This window comes from Mytilus galloprovincialis, chromosome 1 (genome assembly GCF_965363235.1).
Source record: "Mytilus galloprovincialis chromosome 1, xbMytGall1.hap1.1, whole genome shotgun sequence".
In the NCBI taxonomy this organism is placed as follows: Eukaryota; Metazoa; Mollusca; class Bivalvia; order Mytilida; family Mytilidae; genus Mytilus; species Mytilus galloprovincialis.
The window spans coordinates 83278972-83303800 of record NC_134838.1 but is presented as its reverse complement, the minus strand read 5'-3'; the positions used below and the strand labels follow the sequence as shown (position 1 = coordinate 83303800).

General features: G+C 31.7%; 1 protein-coding gene across 1 annotated transcript in view; it reads left to right on the top strand.

Annotated features, from left to right (window-relative positions):
• Positions 1 to 5323, top strand: part of LOC143042217 (ribitol-5-phosphate xylosyltransferase 1-like) — a 55218-nt gene extending 49895 nt beyond the window's left edge. Inside the window, exons 4-6 of the mRNA XM_076214484.1 lie at positions 472 to 777; positions 1553 to 1723; positions 3805 to 5323. Coding sequence (XP_076070599.1) covers positions 472 to 777; positions 1553 to 1723; positions 3805 to 4219 — 892 coding nt within the window. The 3' untranslated portion in view covers positions 4220 to 5323. The remainder of the gene's footprint in view (positions 1 to 471; positions 778 to 1552; positions 1724 to 3804) is intronic.
• Positions 5324 to 24829: the final 19506 nt, after the last annotated feature.

The window sequence follows — 24829 nt, the reverse complement described above, 5'->3', positions numbered from 1 at the left end:
CCTCATCTATAGACTATACTCTGAAAACAGGCCAGGACATATGTTATAACAAACATGCAGTTATCAATCTAACATATGAAATGTTATCAATTTTTCAAAGCATTGAGCATTGCAATTATTTTTCCTATATTGTTTAAATGACAATACTTATTACAAATTCCATTCAGTTAGAGTTAAGTAATGAGTCAGACAATAAAAATGAACAAAAGTGTATAAAGGGGAGGGGGAAGAGAAAAAAATGGGGGAAAAACATTTAAGCAGGTTTGAGAATAAATTTTGTATAATGTCAAAACAGTAAAACACACTTAAGCTAAATGGCCATTCTGAACTTCAAGTGAAGATCATCTTATAAAATAGTTGATAAGCCACCTTTTTTTTTTTTTACAGTATTTGTCTGGAGAATTGAACTAATGATGATTTAAGATATCTTGAGCAGTTAATTTATATATTTCAATTTGTTGTTTCTTACAGATATAAAGTTGGGCCTGCAGTCACATTACATGAAGTACCACAAGATGTTAAAAACTTGGTGCTAGTATTAAATGGAAGAGAAGTCTCCAAAATCAAAGCTGCCAGAGAATGGTTGAATTATCTCCCTTTGTTAAAAGATCTTCAGCATGTAGCTGTTGTGTTGCTAGGCAATGAGCAGTGCAATAATGACTGGATAAAGCATTATATGAAGGTCAATGGGGGACGAATAGATTTTGTCTTTCTTGTTTATGATAGTCCTGATATTGATAATAGAAATTTCTATCAGTGGCCATTAGGTGTGGCAACGTAAGTTAAATATCAAATATTTAGTATAAAAAAGAAGATGTGGTATGATTGCCAATGAGACAACTCTTCACAAGGAACCAAATAACACAGAAATTAACAACTATAGTTTACAATAAGCATAGCCCATACTGCAAAGTCAGGTACATGTATAAAAGGCCCTGAAATGACAAAAGTAAAGCAATTCAAACGAGAAAACTAACGGCTTAATTTAAGTTAAGTTTTCATTAGAATTTCTTTGTTAGTTTGCTACAAATAATATTGTAAATAAAAATTTGACTTTTTCTTAAAGTGCATTTTATGCTCTTCTTAAGGTAAAATTTCCATGAAAAGAACATTTTTAAAATAACAAAAGCTTAAGTGTTTCAATATCATTTTTATTTGTGAACTTTGTCATCATGTTACATAAATTGAAATACATTATGAATAAACAAGTCATCAACCTTTACTCTTTTAAACCAATTGGTCAATTACAAATAAATACAATTGCAATACATTTTAACACTTGACCTGTCAACAAACATAATTCTCATAATGAAAAATATAACAGAATGGTGAATCATTATTAATGAATTTATTACATGTTTGATGTATACCATAACTTTTGATGAGAATTGGGACGCTTTCTGAACTTGGTCAGATAAATCTATTTGTCTAACTAATTCTTACATGGAAGTACTGTAGCTACTTAATACAGAAAATCATGTGTAATTTCATTTAATTTTTCGCTAAAGGTTTGGAAATTTTTAAAGTGTAACATGTGTTCTTTGTTCTACAGGTATAGAGATTTTCCAAACATTGAGAGGTCCGAAGTTCCAATTTACAACAAAAGAAAATTTGTATGTAATTTCATGGGAACCATATACAAGAATTCATCGAGAGAAGTACTTTTAGATGTTCTACGTACTGAACCATTAAGAAGTATATGTTCAGTAAAAGCTAGACAAACGTAGGTGTTTTATTTAAACAGATTTGGATTAACTTTTGTAACTGCTGTGTATAATGTCTATAAAATAACTGCAAATGTTTTAAAAAACAAATTATTTATAAAGAACAAGATTAGTTAAATGTCCCTCATGACCACTATGACTAACTGGTAAAAAGGTTTGAAGAAGTTGTCCTATAAGCTATATGTGAAAAGTTTCATTCTTGATATACTAGAGGCATGGGGTGACAGAGGTTATAACTTGAATGAATGAATGAATTTTATTTCTCATAAACTACAAATTACATAGTTACAGAGAATATATATGTATAAACAATTACATTGAATATTAAAGCACATGTGAACAATACAAACATAAACATTAAATTACAAACTAACCAGGAGGAGTGACCCTCACATTTATATTTTTTATAAATCTACATAGTTTTTCAAGAACATTATAATTATTAGAGTTCATCAATTGTTGATATTTATAAATATTTGGACGGATAGTGCAATAGTATGGTAATAACCTCTTTCTTTCTTGATTTAGAGCATTACATGACATAACATAATGATATTCATCACCTACGTCTCTTGCTTCACAAAGATGGCACAAGCTATCATTTCTGGATATGTTATTCCACCTTCCCATCTGAATAGGTAATCAGTGCCTTCCACATCTAAATTTACACAATAAAAATACAAATACTTCAAATACATTTGAAAATTTTTAAAATGACAATTTTTACACCATGACCTAAAAAACTTTCTGAAAATAAAAAGCAATCCACGAGAACCACTGTGGGATTAAAATCATGAAGTGGTGTATAGGTCTATGGGAAATGTTGTATTCAAACTAGGTTTATATGCAATCCCACATTAAAAGCTGTTTGCAATGTGTATCTGAACAAATATTTCAATAATTGTGCATTCCAAAAAAAGATCTATGAGATGTTTAAGATGTATATATTGACATGCATAAAGGAAGTTTTACAGGAAAATAATGTTCACACTGAAATGATGCAATCAAAATTGCAGCTTAATCTGATCTGAACTTTGAGCTGTTTTATACCCTTATATTCCATGGAATAGTAGGAATATCTTAAACGATGGAATAGAATTGACTGCATGATGTTATCGTATGTACATTTCAACAAACATTGTGCTTTAATGCGAGATATTACTTAAGTGACTAAGGACATGTAATTATGACTAGTTTGAAAGGTCTGTGGTTCTCTCTGGGTACTCTAGCCTCTTTCACCAATTGAAACTGGATCTCCACTATGAAGCCAAACTGAACACCAACAAGTAGTCAATCATCAACTGTTGTAAAATGAATCTATTTGAAACTACTGATTTAATATACTTTATTAATAAGTGCATTTTAGAACTTTGTGCCAGATTTTTGTATTCACCCGAAGAGTCAATTTTTATACGCCCGTCAAATTTTGACGGGACGTATTATGGTATACAAATGTCCGGTGTCCGTCCGTCCGTCTGTCTGTCTGTCCGTCTGTCTGTCCGGCGTAAACATGTCGCACCGTAACTTGAGAACGACTTATCCAAATTTCATGAAACTTAATATAGTTGTTTCTTATAATGGTCAAATGATCTGTATACTTTTTGGTGAAAATAAAATTTATACTTTTTGGTGAAAATAAAATTTATACTTTTTGAGTTATGGCACTTTGTAACCAAATTAGGGGTGTGTTTTTTTTCACATGTCGCACCGTATCTCAAAAATGATTTTTGATTATTGCTTAAAACTTTACACACTTCTTTGTTATATTAATCTAAAGATCTGTCCCGCCGTGTCTCAAAAACAATAAATGGTTATTGCTTAAGACTTTCTCAGAAACTATTGATGAATATTGCATAAAACTTCCATGTAAGACGTCGGGCGTATCATGCGCTCATGGCGCAGCTGTTTATTGTCAGACTTCATGCAATATTACAATTCTGAGTAGAAGTTGTCATGTTTTTGAACTGACCAAACAACTTTAACATTATGTAGGGTTTTAATTTGATAGTAAGATGAAACATGTTATATCAACCTATTTTATTATTTCCGTGACCTGATAAAAGTATTATTTTCATTATAGATGGTTGCCACAGGAAACAGACAAAAGTCGAGAAGATTATATAGATGCCTTAGAAGATAGTGATATAACATTGAATCCGGTTGGTCAAAACACAGAATGCTACAGAATATATGAAGCTTTGGCATTGGGCTCACTTCCTGTTGTAGAGGATGTAATGACACCAGGGAATTGTGGGAAATCTTCAGTGTCTGATAATGTGCCCCTTAGGATATTAAAGGAGTATAAAGCTCCAATAAAATATATAAAAGACTGGAAGGAGTTGAGATCTGTTTTATCAAATGAATTAAAGCTCAGTATTGAAGGAAAAATAAAAAGGAGAAAGGAACTCATGCTATGGTATGAAAATTTCAAATCAAAATTACGGGAACATTTTATTCATGTGGTACAAGAGAAATTTTTCAGTACGAATCAATAACAGTGAAGGTGCTTCAGTAATTTCCATTGGTTATTTTTATTTTCTGTTTAGTAGCATTTAATGCTAGGTTAAAATTGTTGGTTTCAAGCTTTTAAAAACAAGCAAATTTCATCACATATTCTCATATTATTTCAGGTTGTATGAATTCATTTGAAATGCCTCTGTCTTTGAAATTTTTTAATGGTAGATTGTAGTATACTTAGGCATTTTATCAACAAACTTTTGCTAAGGATGTAGAAAAATACTGCGAAAAATGTTCAGCTGTTATTGTGAAGTCACATCAGTTATACGAGAGTTCTCTAATGAACTTATTTTTGATCATTGTACATTGTAACATGTGTTGGTTACACTGTGGTGATCTAGATATTGTTAGGTTGTGCTTTATGTTTTATTTTGTATTTAGTTTTATCATATGTATCAAATTATTTTACAAATAGTTTAGATTTTTGGTTGTAATTATATTTTTATGAAAACTGTATTCCATTTTATGTCTTGTTCTTTGATTCCAATTTTTATTTTGTTTCAAATATTACTTTATAAATTTTAACATTCACAAAGATTTTTATAAAGTTTTTCTCATATTTTATTTTTTATTTTGTCAGCAACAGTAATTGTGAACAAGGCAGTAATGAATATAAATATTAAGTGATATTATTTTTTTCTTGATTTGTAAATCTAGACAATCAACTATAGCATTTTACTTTGCTCAAGTACAAGAACTTTTTATTTTGGTTAAAAAGTAGGAGTCATAAGTTTGGGGTGTTCATTTATCACGTATGAGATGCAATTGATGTGCATCTTAATGCATATATAGAAGTTTTAAATTTTAATTTCATATTTTTGTTAAGAACTTGGGATATTTTTATAACAGAGTTATTCTTCTTTGAAGCAGTTATTAATATTCTATTTGATAAAGAAATCAACAACATGAAGACATATTTAGGTGGTACCTTACACTACAGGGAGATAACTCTGTAAAATCAGCAGAACGTTTTAATGGTGTTGTGTTCTTAAGGGAATATTAAGCTTCTAAATGATCAAAATGAGTGTTTGTCAAACTGCTATATAACCAGTGTATTTTTTCTGATTAAAGGATTGGTTCAATTTTTTTGATTTTTTTTATATTTTTGTCAAAGGGTCAAAGTAAATACTTTGTCAAAATTGAACGAGCCAAATTAATTTTAGTTCAGGTGTAAGGTACCTTCTTAAGTAATTTCTGTAATTATTGACCTTTCAAGTTCAACTTTGTATTATGGTTTATGTCTATATCTAGTGGAAGCCATTTCTATTAATAGATTAACACTGAAATCATCTGCCTTTTTTGTCTACAATTTAAATGTCATAATTCTTTTTGCTGTGCAACGAACAACTGAGCTTATTCAGATAAGGTATTTGTTGTTGAGTGTTATTCATTATCGAAATAAAGATGGGACCATTTCTTTGGTTGAATACAATATGTCACAATTCATGCTTAAAATGAACATGCCAAAACTTATTTTTGGTGTTGGTTATGGATATTTTTGAAATTATTATTTCAGTTAAATGGTATGATTGATAGAAATCAGTTTTTATTGAACATTTAAGATTTTAAGCATATCTTGCCAAATACTGTGTTAGAAAGTGGTTTTGATATGTCAAGTTTTAGTTTTTGATAATTTGGGTTTTTTTAAGAGGAATTTTTATTTACCATTACTTCCTCAGGAGGGGAGAACTGTTTTTTGTTTATCATTCTGTCCATCGAAAATTGTGTCCCTTTGATTTCAGGAACTACAAGTCAGAGTTTCCAGAATATTGAAAATAAGTCACATGTATGCATGTTTTACTGTGTGATATGTTTTCACATAACCATAACAAAAGTCTGTACAAGATAGAATGAATAATGTCCAATCTATAATTTTTTTTCTGTGTTATACTGAATTACATGCTTTTATACACCAACACATATCATTGGTCACTGAAAGACTGAAGTGTGAGTGGCTGGGTTTTTGTCACAAAAATAATTATTTTTCAAGTAGCTTTTTATGAACAGATAACCCATTGACAATTTTTTATTGTTTTTAGCTCACCTGTCCCGAAGGGACAAGTGAGCTTATGCCATCACTTGGCGTCCGTCGTCGTCCGTCGTCTGTCGTCGTAAACTATTTCAAGAATCTTCTCCTCTGAAACTACTGGGCCAAATACTTTCAAACTTTAACTGAATGTTCCTTAGGGTATCTAATTTATAAATTGTATCCGAAGTTTTGATTTATCAACAAACATGGTCGCCATTGCTAAAAATAGAACATAGGGGTCAAATGCAGTTTTTGGCTTATAACTCAAAAACCAAAGCATTTAGAGCAAATCTGACATTGGGTAATATTGTTTATCAGGTCAAGATCTATCTGCCCTGAAATTTTCAGATGAATCAGACAACCCGTTGTTGGGTTGCTGCCCCTGAATTGATAATTTTTAGGAAATTTTGCTGTTTTTGGTTATCTTGAATATTATTATAGATAGAGATAAACTGTAAACAGGAATAATGTTCAACAAAGTAAGATTTACAAATAAGTCAACATGACGGAAATGGTCAGTTGACCCCTTTAGGAGTTATTGCCCTTTATAGTCAATTTTTAACCATTTTTCGTAAATCTTAGTAATCTTTTACAAAAATCTTCTCCTCTGAAACTACTGGGCCAAATACTTCCAAACTTTAACTGAATGTTCCTTAGGGTATCTAGTTTGTAAATTGTATCCGAAGTTGTGATCTATCAACAAACATGGTCGCCATTGCTAAAAATAGAACATAGGGGTCAAATGCAGTTTTTGGCTTATAACTCAAAAACCAAAGCATTTAGAGCAAATCTGACATGGGATAATATTGTTTATCAGGTCAAGATCTATCTGCCCTGAAATTTTCAGATGAATCAGACAACCTGTTGTTGGGTTACTGCCCCTGAATTGGTAATTTTAAAGAAATTTTGCTGTTTTTGGTTATTATCTTGAATATTATTATAGATAGAGATAAACTGTAAACAGCAATAATGTTCAGCAAAGTAAGATTTACAAATAAGTCAACATGACGGAAATGGTCAGTTGACCCCTTTAGGAGTTATTGCCCTTTATAGTCAATTTTTAACCATTTTTCGTAAATCTTAGTAATCTTTTACAAAAATCTTCTCCTCTGAAACTACTGGGCTAAATACTTCCAAACTTTAACTGAATGTTCCTTAGGGTATCTAGTTTGTAAATTGTATCCGAAGTTATGATCTATCAACAAACATGGTCGCCATTGCTAAAAATAGAACATAGGGGTCAAATGCAGTTTTTGGCTTATAACTCAAAAACCAAAGCATTTAGAGCAAATCTGACGTTGGGTAATATTGTTTATCAGGTCAAGATCTATCTGCCCTGAAATTTTCAGATGAATCAGACAACCTGTTGTTGGGTTGCTGCCCCTGAATTGATAATTTTAAGGAAATTTTGCTGTTTTTGTTTATTATCTTGAATATAATTATAGATAGAAATAAACTGTAAACAGCAATAATGTTCAGCAAAGTAAGATCTTCAATTAAGTCAATTTGACCAAAATTGTCAATTGACCCCTTAAGGAGTTATTGCCCTTTAAAGACTTTTTTCACAATTTGTTCATCATGTTGACTTACTTTAAAAAACCTTCTCCTTTGAAACTGCTGTATCAATTTCAGCCAAACTTAGGCTAAATGAGTTTCAGAGTATCTAGTATATATTTTATATTTTATTTCCTTGTATGTCAAGAAACATAGCTCCTATGGCTAAAATAGAACATAGGAGAAAATGTCTTTTGAAGAAAATAGGACGATCCAAAAAACATTTAAATAAATTGAAAAGCCAAAATAATCATTGATGAGAGATTTAACCAAAAGAATTAAGGTGAGCGATTCAGGCTCTTGAGAGCCTCTTGTTTAAGTTAGTGATAAATTAATAGATATTGTATTGAAGGAATGTTCTGTATCAGAGGTTTACCAGAAATATATATGTATGTGAGTGGAAACTTATTTGAAGTTTTTGATAGAAATTGTTTTATTGCAATGAAAGTAATAGTTTAAACTCTCTCTCTCTCTCTCTATCCGTTTCTCTGGAATGGCCCTCAAAAATAAACACAGTGGCCATTAAGTTTGTATGTTTTGTCTTATTTTACTCTATATTTCGCTTACTGTATCATCAACCAAGCATCTCAAATGAGAAGGGTGATGGCCATTAGATGAACGATTTAACTTGTAACTAAAGCAAAATTCAGTTGTATATAGTTTTATACGCTCCTTTTTATGGTTATTTCTGCAGTAATGATGGTTTTCTTTATGATTTTAATTGGATTTATTTACAAAGTGAATTTTCCAATGAAAATAAAATTTCTAATTTATCTTATTAGAATCTATTTTACAATGGAAATTAAATTCTTACTGAATAAACTATGCACAAATTCTTCAATTTTGTAACTAATTTTCATGATGTGCACCCGGTATGATCTCATTTTATTTATGATTTATAGGTGAAAAGACTGATTTTTGTTTTTAATTATGATTACTGGTAAGTGTTTTATTTGGTAAAAGAATGTCAATCTCAAATACTTTAGACCACTCACTGCATGTTAAGGTGGATGCTTTAAAGTGATGTTAAAAAGAAATATTTTTTATACGTATTATTGTTAAATGTAAATATTATTTGTTGGAGATATTTATTATTGTTCCGTTTTTTAACATGAATTTGTTAGCATTCCAAATGTTGTATAATTAGTGTGACCTATTGACCTCCCATAATATATACAGAGACATATTGTTTGCCAAAGCTTTGTACATTTACCTCCGCAGTCATTTCAAAGTATCTCTGGCTTGCTTCATCATGTGTATCATAAAATATTACCCAAGAATGCAGTCAACAATTTATATATGATTTCATCAGGTGCTAAATTTCTTATTTGCTTATTCTCTTTTACTTTGTTTTATGTTTCTAACTGAAATGTTTTCTTATTAGGAATACTCAGTTACACAGTGTAGATACTATTCTGTACTCTATCCGGAAGTCGCGATTTTCGAAGCGATCATTTCCAACTGGCTAACAGGACGGTTTTGCCTACGGTGACTTTTCTCATCATTTGTTTAATCCTATATCTATAAAGTGCTTTGAACATCTTCAAGGTATGTATAGCATCTTAAATATGAGTAACGGTAACAAAAACATGCATTAGAATATAAAATATACGTGTGCATCACACCAACTTGACATAAAAAAGTGAAATCGATGGAAAATTTTGCTCTCTTAGTACAAAGCAAATAATCTTTTTTGGCAAATGTTTGCATTATTTTAGTTAAATACATACTGTTTCAATATTCTTTTCGTATTTAAGTAGAATATTCGTATTTCCCATAAAAAATATGTTTTCCTTGAGGATCCCAAAATAAATTACTGTACGATCAGTTTAGAACTGACTGTATTCTAGAAGCGATTTCAGATTTTTTGACTGTATGACCAGTCGTGATTTTGAAAAAAAAACAACGGCAATTTGAAGTACATGACTATGTGAATTTATGAACTGTCCAGGTAACTATAAAGTGTAATTTCTTTCATCAGACAAAACAAATATATTTCTGATAATTTTTGTAGACGGCAAAATAATTGTATTTTTGTTCCGTCAGTCTTATTCAAAATCAAATGCCTAAAAAGCAATACATGATTCGCTTTTTGTAATAGTGTATCGTTGCAGTTATCTGTTTAGCTATTACATTTTTAGCTCACCTGGCCCGAAGGGCCAAGTGAGCTTTTCTCATCACTTGGCGTCTGGCGTCCGGCGTCGTCCGGCGTTGTCCGGCGTCGTCCGGCGTCGTCCGTCGTCGTCCGTCGTCCTGCGTCCGTCGTCGTTAACTTTTACAAAAATCTTCTCCTCTGAAACTGCTGGGCCAAATTTAACCAAACATGACCAAAATCATAATTAGGGTATCTAGTTTAAAAATTGTGTCCGGTGACCCGCCCAACCAACCAAGATGGCTGCCATGGCTAAAAATAGAACATAGGGGTAAAATGCAGTTTTTGGCTTATAACTCAAAAACCAAAGCATTTAGAGCAAATCTGACTTGGGTAAAATTGTTTATCATGTCAAGATCTATCTGCCCTGAAATTTTTAGATGAATCGGACAACCCGTTGATAGGTTGCTGCCCCTGAATTGGTAATTTTAAGGAAATTTTGCTGTTTTTGGTTATTATCTTGAATATTATTATAGATAGAGATAAACTGTAAACAGCAAAAATGTTCAGCAAAGTAGAATCTACAAATAAGTCAACATGACCAAAATGGTCTGTTGACCCCTTTAGGAGTTATTGCCCTTTATAGTCAATTTTTAACCATTTTTCGTAAATCTTAGTTATCTTTTACAAAAATCTTCTCCTCTGAAACTACTGAACCAAATTAAACCAAACTTGGCCACAATCTTCATTCAGGTATCTAGTTTAAAAATTGTGTCCGGTGACCCGCCCAACCGACCAAGATGGCCGCCATGGCTAAAAATAGAACATAGGGTTAAAATGCAGTTTTTGGCTTATCACTCAAAAACCAAAGCATTTAGAGCAAATCTGACGTGTGGTAAAATTGTTTATCAGGTCAAGATCTATCCGCCCTGAAATTTTGAGATGAATCGGACAACCCGTTGATAGGTTGCTGCCCCTGAATTGGTAATTTTAAGGAAATATTGCTGTTTTTGGTTATTATCTTGAATATTATTATAGATAGAGATAAACTGTAAACAGCAAAAATGTTCAGCAAAGTAAGATCTACAAATAAGTCAACATGACCAAAATGGTCTGTTGACCCCTTTAGGAGTTATTGCCCTTTATAGTCAATTTTTAACCATTTTTCGTAAATCTTAGTTATCTTTTACAAAAATCTTCTCCTCTGAAACTACTGAACCAAATTAAACCAAACTTGGCCACAATCTTCATTCAGGTATCTAGTTTAAAAATTGTGTCCGGTGACCCGCCCAACCGACCAAGATGGCCGCCATGGCTAAAAATAGAACATAGGGTTAAAATGCAGTTTTTGGCTTATCACTCAAAAACCAAAGCATTTAGAGCAAATCTGACGTGTGGTAAAATTGTTTATCAGGTCAAGATCTATCCGCCCTGAAATTTTGAGATGAATCGGACAACCCGTTGATAGGTTGCTGCCCCTGAATTGGTAATTTTAAGGAAATTTTGCTGTTTTTGGTTATTATCTTGAATATTATTATAGATAGAGATAAACTGTAAACAGCAAAAATGTTCAGCAAAGTAAGATCTACAAATAAGTCAACATGACCAAAATGGTCTGTTGACCCCATTAGGAGTTATTGCCCTTTATAGTCAATTTTTAACCATTTTTCGTAAATCTTAGTTATCTTTTACAAAAATCTTCTCCTCTGAAACTGCTGGGCAAAATTAAACCAAACTTGGCCACAATCATCATTCGGGTATCTAGTTTAAAAATTGTGTCCGGTGACCTGGCCAACCAACCAAGATGGACGCCATGACTAAAAATAGAACTTAGGGGTGAAATGCAGTTTTTGGCTTATCACTCAAAAACCAAAGCATTTAGAGCAAATCTGACATGTGGTAAAATTGTTTATCAGGTCAAGATCTATCTGCAACAACAAAAGAGAGTTTTTAACGACCTCAGCTGGCTATACAACCCTTGCACAATCAACTGAATTTTGCAGAAATCATTAATAGGATAGATTGCCCTTATATGATAATTTTTTATTACCTTTTTGGGTTTTTTTGGCAAAGGGGGAGCGGGGGGGGGGGGGGGGGTTGCGCAACAACAAAACAACTTCACAACTTTCTCATTACTTTGCATTTCTCGTTAGATAAATTTTACAAAATTCTCCCCTGAAACAACTGTCAAATTTAGACAAACTTGGTTTAAATCTCCACTAGGATATCCAGGGACCCCTGTGTATGATGACCCTGCCTGCCCACATGGCTGAAATAAAACATAGGTTTCAAACGCACTTTTTAGTATTATATCTCTGAAACTAAACGACAGTACAACAGTTGCATTTATCATGCATCAATTGTAAATAAAAATATCAGGTGAGCGACACAGGGTCCTTGGACCCTCTAGTTAAAGACTATTTTCACCGTCCGCCGTTGACCAATTGATGATAACATACATCAAGCTTGTCTCTTTTAAAATTACAAAAAATGGATAAAGAAAGCTTTGCGAAGGGGGATAATTCATGTGATACAATTTGGGCAAGTTTACAGAAATCATTACCTGTATCAATATCGAATGAATTTAAAATGAAACGGATTTTATCAGTTTACTTAAAGCGATTTCTGGGTTAATCCATATATGTCATTGTACTGATTGCATTTGTTGATTGCGTGGCAACTTGTGGAAATGATAATAATTTGTTATGTACTTTCACCCTTTATACCAGGATTTTCCACAGAAAAAATCGGTTGGTAGGTTGAGGTTGGTGCAACCATTAAAACGTTTTTGTATAACAATATTAATTAAATCTGTGTGTATTTGTACAATTTTAAGTATAACGGAGGACATTTCTGAAACTCATATATACAACAAACCTACCTTTTATTTTAGCAACATTTAAACATCCTTATACTTAATGTAGTAAGTCAAGTACACCCTATCAAGCTAAAACATGTTTCATAAGTTTTCAGGATGTGAATTTATTGAAATCTATTTGTGTTATTTAGAAAAATGCCACCTTATAATGTATCATAAATAACTTTGAAATCACCACTAGAATACAGTGAAATAAGGACTGATCATACATTCACAAAATATACAAGCGAGACTGATCGTACAGTGAGAAATTCAAACAAGTGTAATTTTCTTATTTCTGTCTTCAAAGATCTGGTTGAAACTTTTACCACTACTTGAAATATACTTAATTTAGTTAATTAAATCGGGTGTTTACGGTAATTTGTACACTAAGAAGGTAAAAAGATTGTTTTTAGGTCCACCGACTGATTTTCCTTAGTGATGCACTTGAAAATCTCTTGATTAAGGCAAGGCTACGAATAATGAATGCGCTGAATTTAATTCTAAACCATTTGAGAATATCAATGTCGGCTGAATTAATCATTAAGCAATGTACAGATGATCAATTTACCGTTTAATTCAGTATATCCATCAAATTTAAAATGTGATCCAAAAAGTTCTCTTTTTGAAAATCGCGACTTCCAGATAGCGTACAGAATAGTATCTACACTGTGAGTTATAGCTGTTATTTTTAATCAAATGTAAATAATATTAAATCCATAGTTATGGTAGCGTGAGAGTATTCTATTAATGATCTTTGTAAATTTTTACTAAGAAAAATAAGAAAATTTTAATATGGAGATGCTATCAAATCTTATATCAATTTAATTATAGTGGTTATCCAAAACTTTAATATATAAGGGGAGATAATTTTATAAAGTCTCAAGAAAAGTTTAGCAAACCTAATTTTTGCATTTAATATTTGTTAGTTTTTAGTAAGTGATATCTTATTTAGTTTTCCTTCTTGTCACTTTGAAGTGAGTATCAATCTTTTATCCAGAGTCTTTGTATATCCTTATAAAATGCCAAAATTACAGACAGACATGAAATAAGCTATATTTTAGCAGAGAAAATTTGAAATTCTATTATTTCTTGTAAATACTTCTATTCTACCTTAACAATCAAATCAAAAATCAAATACCAATTCTAGTCTGCTTAGATTTCACATTTATTGTGCTTTCTTTTGTTGCTTACATGATATTACAGGGTAACAATAGGCAATTCTTTCTCTCTTCAATGAAAATTTTCATGCACAGTAGTAAATATTCCACCATTTTCAGCAAATACTAGTGTTACTGATTTCATTTATGAAAACAAAAGAATAACTCATGTTATATTTATGCATCAGCCTTGTATTACTCCATAATTATGTTTATATCCATGAATTTTTATTCAGAGAAATTAAGCCCTTAGAATTTTGCATATTTGCACATAGTTAAGGGCATAAATGCAATAGCCAGGTCAGATAATATTGTATTAAAATTCAATGTGTTGCTTTAGCAACAATGAACAGCTTGTTGCATTATTATAAGAAATGTTGTTGATGTTATTCCTCATCACAGACAGGAGTATTCAGCGTTTAAGAGCAAAGTTTTTATTTGAAATTTTTATAAAATTAATGAAATAAAAATCTTTCTGTTTGCCAAAATCCAGAACCAAAGAAACAAATAATACAATATTTAAGATTGCATATCAAAATTGATTTGAGTATCAAAAGTCCAGTAAAAAGTCTATGTAAATCCAGATTGTTTCATGTTGCCTTAAGGATGTACACCTCTGAGGAGCCAAAAATTTCTAGAATTAAACTTTTTTTCTTAACCTGATTTTGGGGTTTATAAGACTGTAACAAAATAATTGGTAAAGAAAAAATCATATGGTGGTGAACTTCGTTTTTTGCTACAGCCCTTTGAAAATGCCCAATTTTGATGATTTTCCCATTTTTCATCGATTTTTACCTATTTTGGGGCTATTATCACAAAAAAAAATCACAGTTCCACAATTCAACTTTTTCTCATACTTTCTATAAAGATGAAGCGGACCAATCTGAATAAATTTTACTTAAAAAAACTATAGGTAGGTGTTAATATAAGAAAGTTTTATCATATTTTGACGCTTTTTTGTGTAAAATTTACCATGCTGTCAATTTTCTATTTTTGTGATTTTTCTCAGTTTTAAGAACATAATGCATATTATTTCAACTTTTTTGTTATAAATGATTGAAAAAATACACATCTAAGAAATTTGAAAAGACCAAAATGATATGGGATGTACATGATTCTTGTAAAATCATTTTTTGTATCCATCACCCATTTTCTCAAAACATTGGCTAAAAATACTGACTTGATTGGTCGTAAAATTTGAAAACTGGATTACTCAAAAACGTTCGTTGTAAATACACAATTTTTTCACAGAGTTATGTTTGATTATACAATTTTTAAAATTCATTAATATTTTTCACTTGTATCACATGATTTGAAAATAATTAAGAACAAGATTTCAAAGAGACTGAACGAGACTGAAAAGTCAGAAGAATACATCCTTAATGCAATTTCTTTATTTTCCTCATTTCATTTATCACATCATTACTCACATTCATTTTGAAAACTTCTGATGATAGTCTAAGTGGAAAAACTATATATGGCTTATTTACCCACACGATTCATGTGAGGCACATTTCTTGTGCAATTTTCAGTTGGGAGAGAAGTTATTTACAGTTTATTAAATGTCACAAAAGTATTTTTACTGTACATATATTATAACAATGATTTAATGCAATGAAGGAACAAATTGTGTGATATTGTTAATTGTTTGGTCTCAGTCATTTGTTTTATGTAGATTTGTTAAATATAAGTTTGTATGAGAGTAGCTACATGGAGTAATAAAACATTAGTTTTTTAAATTTATAGTATTTATTTTTTTACCACTATATAAATAGTGGGCAATGTTCATTCATCATTTTGTCTAACTAAGGAGGTCATTGAAGGACCCAAACTGACAAAGCTTCGAATCACGAGAGGTTGTTAATTTTTAGCTCACCTTTCCTAAAAAGAAATGTGAGCTTTTGCCATCACTTGGCATCCGTCGTCGTCCGTCGTCGTCGTCGTCGTCGTCTTAAACTATTTCAAAGATCTTCTCCTCTGAAACTACTGAACCAATTCAAACCAAACTTCATCTGATTGATTCCTAGGGTATCTAGAATAAAGTTTGTGTTTTAATTCCCATTTCATCAAAAAACATGGCCGCCATGGCTAAAAATAGAACATAGGTGTAAAATGCAGTTTTTGACTTATATCTCAAAAACTAAAGCATTTAGAGCAAATCTGACATGGGGTAGAAATGTTCAATAGGTCAAGATCTATCATCCCTAAAATTTTCAGAAGAATCAAACAACCCATTGTTGGGTTGCTGCCACTTAATTGGTAATTTTAAGGAAATTTTGCAGTTTTTGGTCATTATCTTGAATATTATTATAGATAAAGAGAAACTGTAAACAGCAAAAATGTTCAGCAAAGTAAGATCTACAAATAAGCTCATATTACCAAAATTGTCAATTGACCCCTTAAGGAGTTATTGTCCTTTAATGACAATTTTACACAATTTGTTCATCATATTTGCTAACTTTAAAAAATCTTCTACTCTGAAACTACTGAACCAATTTCCACCAAACTTAAGCTGAATTATCATTAAGGTGTCTAGAATAAAGTTTGTGTTTTATTTTCTGTTTTGTCAAAAAATATGGTTGCCATAGCTAAAAATAGAGGTTCATTGGTCAATGTTAAATCATCAATGATTTGGTCTTTTTATCAGATACTATAGCAATAGTAGAACTATATTTGGTGTAGGGAATAATTGTAAGGTGTGTATGTCTGTTTAGTAGGTGTAAGTTGATCTTGACCTAATTTTCATGGTTCATTGGTCAAAGTTATTTTTTTATGAGGTTATTTCTGAGATACTTTTAGCAATAGGTAAACTCGATTTGTTGTATGGAATGAGTGTATGAACTACATTTATGTCTGAAAGGGTTTATCTCGCCTTCATCTCAAGTACAGTTAATTTAATGTAATGCTTGGGGTATACAATGTTTTTTTATACTTTCATCATAAATTATATTATGAACACGAGACAAACGAGACATTTCAGTGTGTCCACTCTTGTTTTTGCTTTTGAAGAAGATATGACAGAATCGAAGAACCATTTATATAAATTGAAAACCCAAAATAATCATTGATGGAAGATTTAAGCAAAAAATTTAAGGTGAACGATTCAGGCTCTTGAGAGCCTCTTGTTTGTTTTGACATAACCTTCAATTTCCTTAGTTTGTTTAAATTTTTTTCCCAGTACACATAATTAATATGGCTGCAGCTAACAAAAGTTCTGTTGGAGCTATTGGGTTAAGAGACCTCTTTATGAGATACCCCACAAAAAATCTCAAGTGAAAAATAATAGTAAGTTGTAAACATTTTAATTTAACTTACTATCAATTTTTGCTGTAAGAGAGTTTATGCAAAGTTTAATAATAAAGATACCAAACTCAGAGAAAATTCCCAAACTGAACGTCCCTAAGCAAATGGCAAAACAAAAAGCTCAAACCCATCAGACGAAAACATGTAAAAAAAGCTAAAGTTTTTGTATTGCGTGCAGTAAGACACTGCATGCCTCCTATACAGATTTGTTATGTTACAAAGTTTTATTCTGTCATATGTCAAATGTCCTTGGCTCATTTTCATGATATATTCATGAGTAATTAGATGAATATATTTGGTATATTAGATGCTCGTAAGGTCTATATGTCCTTCAGACAGGGTTCACCTGACCTCTACATCATTTCATGCATTTTGATTAAAGTTGAGTTTAAGTGGTTCATACCTCAGATACTACAAGCAGTAGGTTCACTATATTTGGTGAATGGAATGATTGTAAGGTGTACATATCTAAATGGCAGTTTACATTTGCCCTTGTCCTCATTTCCATGGTTCAATGGTGTATGTTAGGTTTTCGTTATCTGGTCCATTTTACAGATTATATAAGCATATAAGTATTAACATTAATACAGACATGTATAATACTTATACTTATACTTAGTACTATACAAAATTATGTTATGATTGGTAGGTACTCATGTCTGTCTAGCAGAGTTCATCTGACCCTGAAATTTATTTTCATGGTTCATTAGTCAATTTTAAGATGGTAAGGTCTATTGTTAGGTACAATAAGCATTAATTCAACAATATTTGGTGTATGAAATTATTGTATGGTGAGCATGTTTGTCTGGCAGGGTTGTCTTACCTTGACCTGATTTTGGTTCAATGGTCAGCTCTAAGAAAAATATTTTGGTTGTAAATTGGAGATTTGAAGATTTAAAGAAAGAAATATATCGTTTTTATGTGTTTTTGCTCACCTGGCCTAAAAGGCCAAGTGAGCTTTTCTCATCACGTCGTCCGTTGTCGTTAACTTTTACAAAAATCTTCTCCTCTGAAACTACTGGACCAAATCAAACCAAACTTGGCCACAATCATCATTGGGGTATCTAGTTTTAAAAATGTGTCCGGTGTCCCGGCCAACCAACCAAGATGGCCACCATGGCAAAAAATAGAACATAGGGGTAAAATGCAGTTTTTGGCTTATAACTCAAAAACCAAAGCATTTAGAGCAAATCTGACAGGGGTAAAATTGTTTATCAGGTCAAGATCTATCTGCCCTGAAATTTTCAGATGAATCAGACAACCGTTGTTGGGTTGCTGCCCCTAAATTGACAATTTGGAGGAAATTTTACTGTTTTTTGGTTATTATCTTGAATATTATTATAGATAGAGATAAACTGTAAACAGCAATAATGTTCAGCAAAGTAAGATTTACAAAAAGGTCAACATGACCGAAATGGTCAGTTGACCCCTTTAGGAGTTATTGCCCTTTATAGTCAATTTTTAACCATTTTTCGTAAATCTTAGTTATCTTTTACAAAAATCTTCTTCTCTGAAACTAGTGGGCCAAATTAATCCAAACTTGGCCAAAATCATCATTGGGGTATCTAGTTTAAAAAATGTGTGGCGTGACCCTGCCAACCAACCAAAATGGCCACCATGGCTAAAAATAGAACATAGGGGTAAAATGTAGATTTTGGCTTATATCTCTGAAACCAAAGTATTTAGAGCAAATCTGACAAGGGATAAATTGTTTATCAGGTCAAGATCTATCTGCCCTGTTGTTGGGTTGCTGGCCCAGAATTAGTAATTTTAAGGAAATTTTGCAGTTTTTGGTTATTATCTTGAATATTATAATAGATAGAGATAAACTGTAAACAGCAATAATGTTCAGCAAAGTAAGATCTACAAATAAGTCAACATGACCAAAATTGTCAAGTTACCCCTTAAGGAGTTATTGCCCTTTGTAGTCATTTTTTAACAATTTTCATAAATTTTTGTAAATTTTTGTGAATTTGTAGAATATATTTTCCACTGTAATTACTGAGCCAAGTTCATTATAGATAGAGATAACTGTAGCAAGAAGAATGTCCAGTAAAGTAAGATCTACAAACACATCATGATCACCAAAACACAATTTTGTAATGAATTTATCTGTGTCCATTGTTTAATATGCACATAGACCAAGGTGAGCGACACAGGGCTTGAGAGCCTCTAGTCTATATAAATGGTAAGATAATTTGAAAGACTTCATTAAGGAAGGATTGTGTTTTCTGTTCAACAAGTTGTACATACAAAATTATACTAAAATCTGTGACATATTCCATTTTCTGGTAATGTATCTTGACCTTAAGTTGTGATAACTTAAAATTCCGTCCAATTGCTTTTGTTTTAAAGTCTTGGTATATGTTATTGCTGCAAGCAGAAATTCTCTCCAATTGCAGTGTAATGCTGTCATGACAGGACGTTAATTATGCCTTACCTTAATATCAAGGCAGAAAATATCTACTTGAGGGGATGAATTTGGTCGGCACATATACATTATACTTCATTAAAATGGAAATGTTCATAGAGAAGCAGTTTTTGGTAGGGTAAGTTTTGCTCAATATTTAGTTTTCTGTGCTGTGTTTAGGTGACTTATATTAGTCTTTTTGTCTTTTTTCCCCCCTTTTGGCCATTGTATTATCGACCTTTCTTTGACTAACAGGAGATTGGATCTGATAGACTTTGCCATAACAAACAGTGCTAAGAAATGCAGTGAAATTCCCCCATATTTTTCACGGTCTTTTTATAGAAATTTCAAATGAATGTCTTGATTAACTTGTATGAAGTCTATACTGATTTTATGAAATTAATATATTAACTCGATTTAAAGTTTATTTTTAAAACACAACAGAAATTTGTATAAATATTTTCACAAAATTTCAATTATTTGCTAACAATAAGTTTATCCATTTCCCTTCGTTTATAAATTGATTTAAACTAGCGCATATTTTATTAACTTTTAAAATCGAATAAATTGAAGGTTTATTTAATTACACAAGTGACTCATGAAGTTTGATACTATTTATCAACTTGAGACTTCCTGTGATTGTGTAATTTTGAACTCATTATTCTAAATTAACAGAACGTGCTTTAACTTATATTCAAAAATATTCAAAATTCAAATTTAAAATGTACATCAAACCATACTTTTATCAGCCCAGTAGTCAGCACTTGGGTGTTGTCATGAATATCAATTATATAAAATTGAGAATGGAAATGGGGAATGTGCCAAAGAGACAACAACCCGACCATAGAGCAGACAACAGCAGAAGGTCACCAACAGGTCTTCAATGCAACGAGAAATTCTCGCACCCGGAGGCGTCCTTCAGCTGGCACCTAAACAAATATATACTGGTTCAGTGATAATGAACACCATACTAAACTCCAAATTGTACACAAGAAACTAAAAGTTAAAATGATACAAGACTAACAAAGGCCAGAGGCTCCTGACTTGGGACAGGGGCAAAACAATACGCACATTAAAATTCAGTTCAAGAGAAGTCCGAGTCTGATGTCAGAAGATGTAACCAAAGAAAATAAACAAAGTGACTGTAATACATAAATAACGGCAGACTACTAGCAGTTAACTGACATGCCAGCTCCGGACCTAAATTAAACTGATTGAAAAATTATGTCTTCATCATATGAATATCAAGCACAATCCTCCCCGTGAGGGGTTTAGTATTATTCCATCATAACATATATGAGAAGAACATAACCCGTGTCATGCCAACAACTGGTTTATTAAGAATAAATGTGTTTAGTTCCGATGCAAAGACCCTATAAGTGAATCAATATTAACGCCAAAATATGCAATCTTTAATATATGGTCATTTTTATAACATTTCCTGCTTACAAAAGTATGTTTTTTTTAAATACTAAGGGTTTTCCCAGGCATAGATTGATTGCCATAGCCGCATTTGGCACAACTTTTGGGAATTTTGGTCCTCAATGCTCTTCAACTTTGTACTTGTTTAGCTTTATACCTTTTTTGATCTGAGCGTCACTGATGAGTCGTGTGTAGACGAAACGCGCATCTGGCGTACTCAATTATAAGCCTGGTATCTTTAATAACTATTTTACTAATGCAACGACATGTAACGTGCACATTCCCTGTGTGCAATAGTTGTGATGTACCTCTTCTTTATGTATTCTGAATATTATTTCATTGGCGTTGTTAGAAGACCTTTTGCGATGAACTGAAAACATAATTCAGACTTTTTATTAGCTTTTACTATCTTTATCAGTTGGTTATCTTGATTGTAGTTGGTTTATAGGTAATCGGCTTTCATTTTGTGGATTGTTTATTGTTTATCCCTATGTTTGTGGCTTTTGTGAATAGATTTATAAATTGTTTATCCTTTTGTGGTTTATTCATTGGCTATGCTGTTGTGGTTTGTTCAGTGCTATTCTTTGTGTGTGTTTATTGGTTATCATTTGCCGCTAGTTAATTGGCTTACATTTTGTAGTTTGTTGATTTGCTTATCATTTTATGGCTAGTCTGTTCAAGGATTTGTATAGATTTTACTATAAATACAAATCTTTGGTTGTTTATTTGACAACTGGTTTATTGACTACAATTGTGTGTTTAGTTAATTGCCTACCACTTTGAAACAGCTATTACTGTGTTATAGTAGTCGTAGATTTATTGGATATCATTTTGTTATTTAGTGTAGTGGCTCTAATTTTTTGGTTTAAACTTTGTGTTTATTTGGTAATCATTCTGCGGGTTTTTGGCTCTTATTTAATAATTTATTAAATGATTATCATTTTATGGTTAGTTCATCGGTTTTCATTTTGTGTATGTTAATTGGATAGCATTTTGCAGCTTGTTTTCTGGGTATGAATACAAAAAGGATTATACACCAATTATACATCAGATTCAATCAGTCATACCCCAGTCCATACAACTGAAGGACGTGGTGGATCAGCTTCTGATTATATGTTAAATACAACATGTTACGCTGCTCAGATTGTTCAACGACAAACTAGTTAATCAGGCGCCCGATCAGTTAACCCACGTTAGCGTCACTCTTAAACCCGTTGTGGATGGGTGAATGTCATATGCTGCCAAGATATCTATTTTTTGCAGTTGCAGTCATCTACTACGGAACCAATGATTCAACTACCAGCAGTACATTGTCGTGGTTGACAGGCTGCCCAGCTGATTACACTGGCCCTGAAATCAGCTGTTGTAGAGTCAACATAAAAAAACCATAAATAAAATACTAAGAAAGACTCAAATCAAAACTACTCACGTAAACCAAGATGACTGCCTATTAAAATGGCGCTCTCCACCTGTTCCTGACCAACTGCAACATATAACATTCAATGCTCAACAATCGGCAGTCAGGTCATTAATAGCTCCAATCATCACCATAATCATCATCACCAATTATAACAACATATAAGAGTTGGTTGATTCACATTACGGAAATGGCATACCCGTAGCCAGGGGGTTCGGACGAACCCCCCTTTGAAAACAAATTAACACCGTTAAAGTTAACGTTCTGTTCTAATTGTGACTGTTAAAGTCGAATTCGTATGTCCAAATAACCCCCCTTGGAAATTCCTGGCTACAGGCCTAAATGGCATCTTTTGTTGGAGTTTTGTAATAACAACATATTTTAAACAAACGATATCTGAGACTGTTGCAGCTATTCTATTTAAAACAAACATTCGAAATAGTTAACAATATAGACAATTTTTAAAAGGGGAGAGATTCAAGTGCTTACAAAACTAATTTATTTTTCGCCCATCGTATCATACAGAAACCACCACTCATAATACCTTATTAATTTTTCTGTCCTGCTCTTAAATAAAAACAGTTCCATCTGATGACATATACTATCATTTATGTTGTAAGATAAATGATATGTAATATCAATTCAAATACACATAAAAGAATGTTTATCGGTTGTCAAAACGAACAAATTATATATATATATATATATATATATATATATATATATATATATATATATATATATATATATATATATATATATAAAGATACTAAGATGAAAGATATAGGGATTTTTTTTTAACTTGTCTGTTGTTGGGTTTATTTGGTTTTCAGAATTTATACATCGCGTACATATAATAAATAGTACTAAAACAAAATCTGTTCAAAAGTTTTAAAAGACATCAGTATACAATCATAGTTTAATGAAATTAATGTTTTGACAGTTCAAAGTATGTGTTCTTTGAAGTACAAATTATAACTACTTTTAACAAAATAGTAAACTACTTCAGTAAACAGAAAGCAAAGTACTTGAACATTTTCCATTTAGAATATTAATATTAATCCAAATTAAGTCCAAGATATTAAATTATTAAACTAAAGATAATATACAACAAACATTTATAACTTTGTAGAAACTTTAAGTAAACCCATTTACATATATTTGAAGATTAGGAACGAGACATCACGATATTACCGCACACAGTAAACCCTCCAAACAAGTTATCTATAATAATTACATTACCTCACGAATTCAAATATCTTTTTTTTTAAACTGAAATCAACATTTTTATAAGATGATTCAACCTTAAGCAACGCCTAGTAGAGAAAAGAATTTACAAGCAATATCTGTGTGAGAAATTAGTTTTGTTTCATTCATTATTAATACAAATGAATTAATATCGGTCAAAAGCATGTTAGGAATATCCTTTCATTTTTGTTATGCCTTTCAGTTGACGCTACAAGAGGTATGAACGCAATGTCTCTCTGTAATCTTCTATTTATTATGCTTACAATAGACCCTTGTTTATACCGTAGTTCTAAGCTACTAGAATCCTAGAGAAATGAAGTCCACTTTGTATTAACTTCACACATGCGACCGTTTTGCGTTTGTTTCCAGATCTAAACAACTACAAATCATAGATAAACGGTAATTCGACAATTGTTCCATCATATTTGGTGACCAGGTCCAAGCTAAAATAAAGTCACCAACATCCTTGGTTAACTTTGATAAAATTAAACATTTAGGTACAAATATTAGCCAATACAAATTATAAAGGAATGAACATTTTATTTGTTGATGAAATTTTCTTCTCAATATTTTAAATTCAAGGGGGATGGAGCAACGGTAAGTATATTAGCAAACTAATATGGTATTTGATGCCAGTATGAATTTAACAGCAATGTGAATAATCTTTAATGATCCAGCAATCGAACAATCCATGCATGTCAATTGAGAGGTACTGTATAACTCATAGTTAACAAATACTAACACCAATTATAGACAAATTGATGAAAAAGTCCACCATGATACCAAACTGTCAATAGTCAAAAACACAAAGATGTACTGACGAGATGTTTAGCTTAACAGGCATACTATCACGATCGTATGAAACAAGTTGCATATGTTCCCGTCTACGATTTGTCTAGATAATTTGAACAATTAAAATTGCACAACAAACCAGCACTTGCTTCCATTACACAAAGGTACTATAAAATAGAAAACTGCCAAGGCCTAAATATAGGTCATATGTCTCCCTATTTAAGGATACAGAAATTTCAGACGGTATAAAAATACACAGCTTAAGATTAAACTTTTTTTTAGATATTATGGGTTATTGATTTGT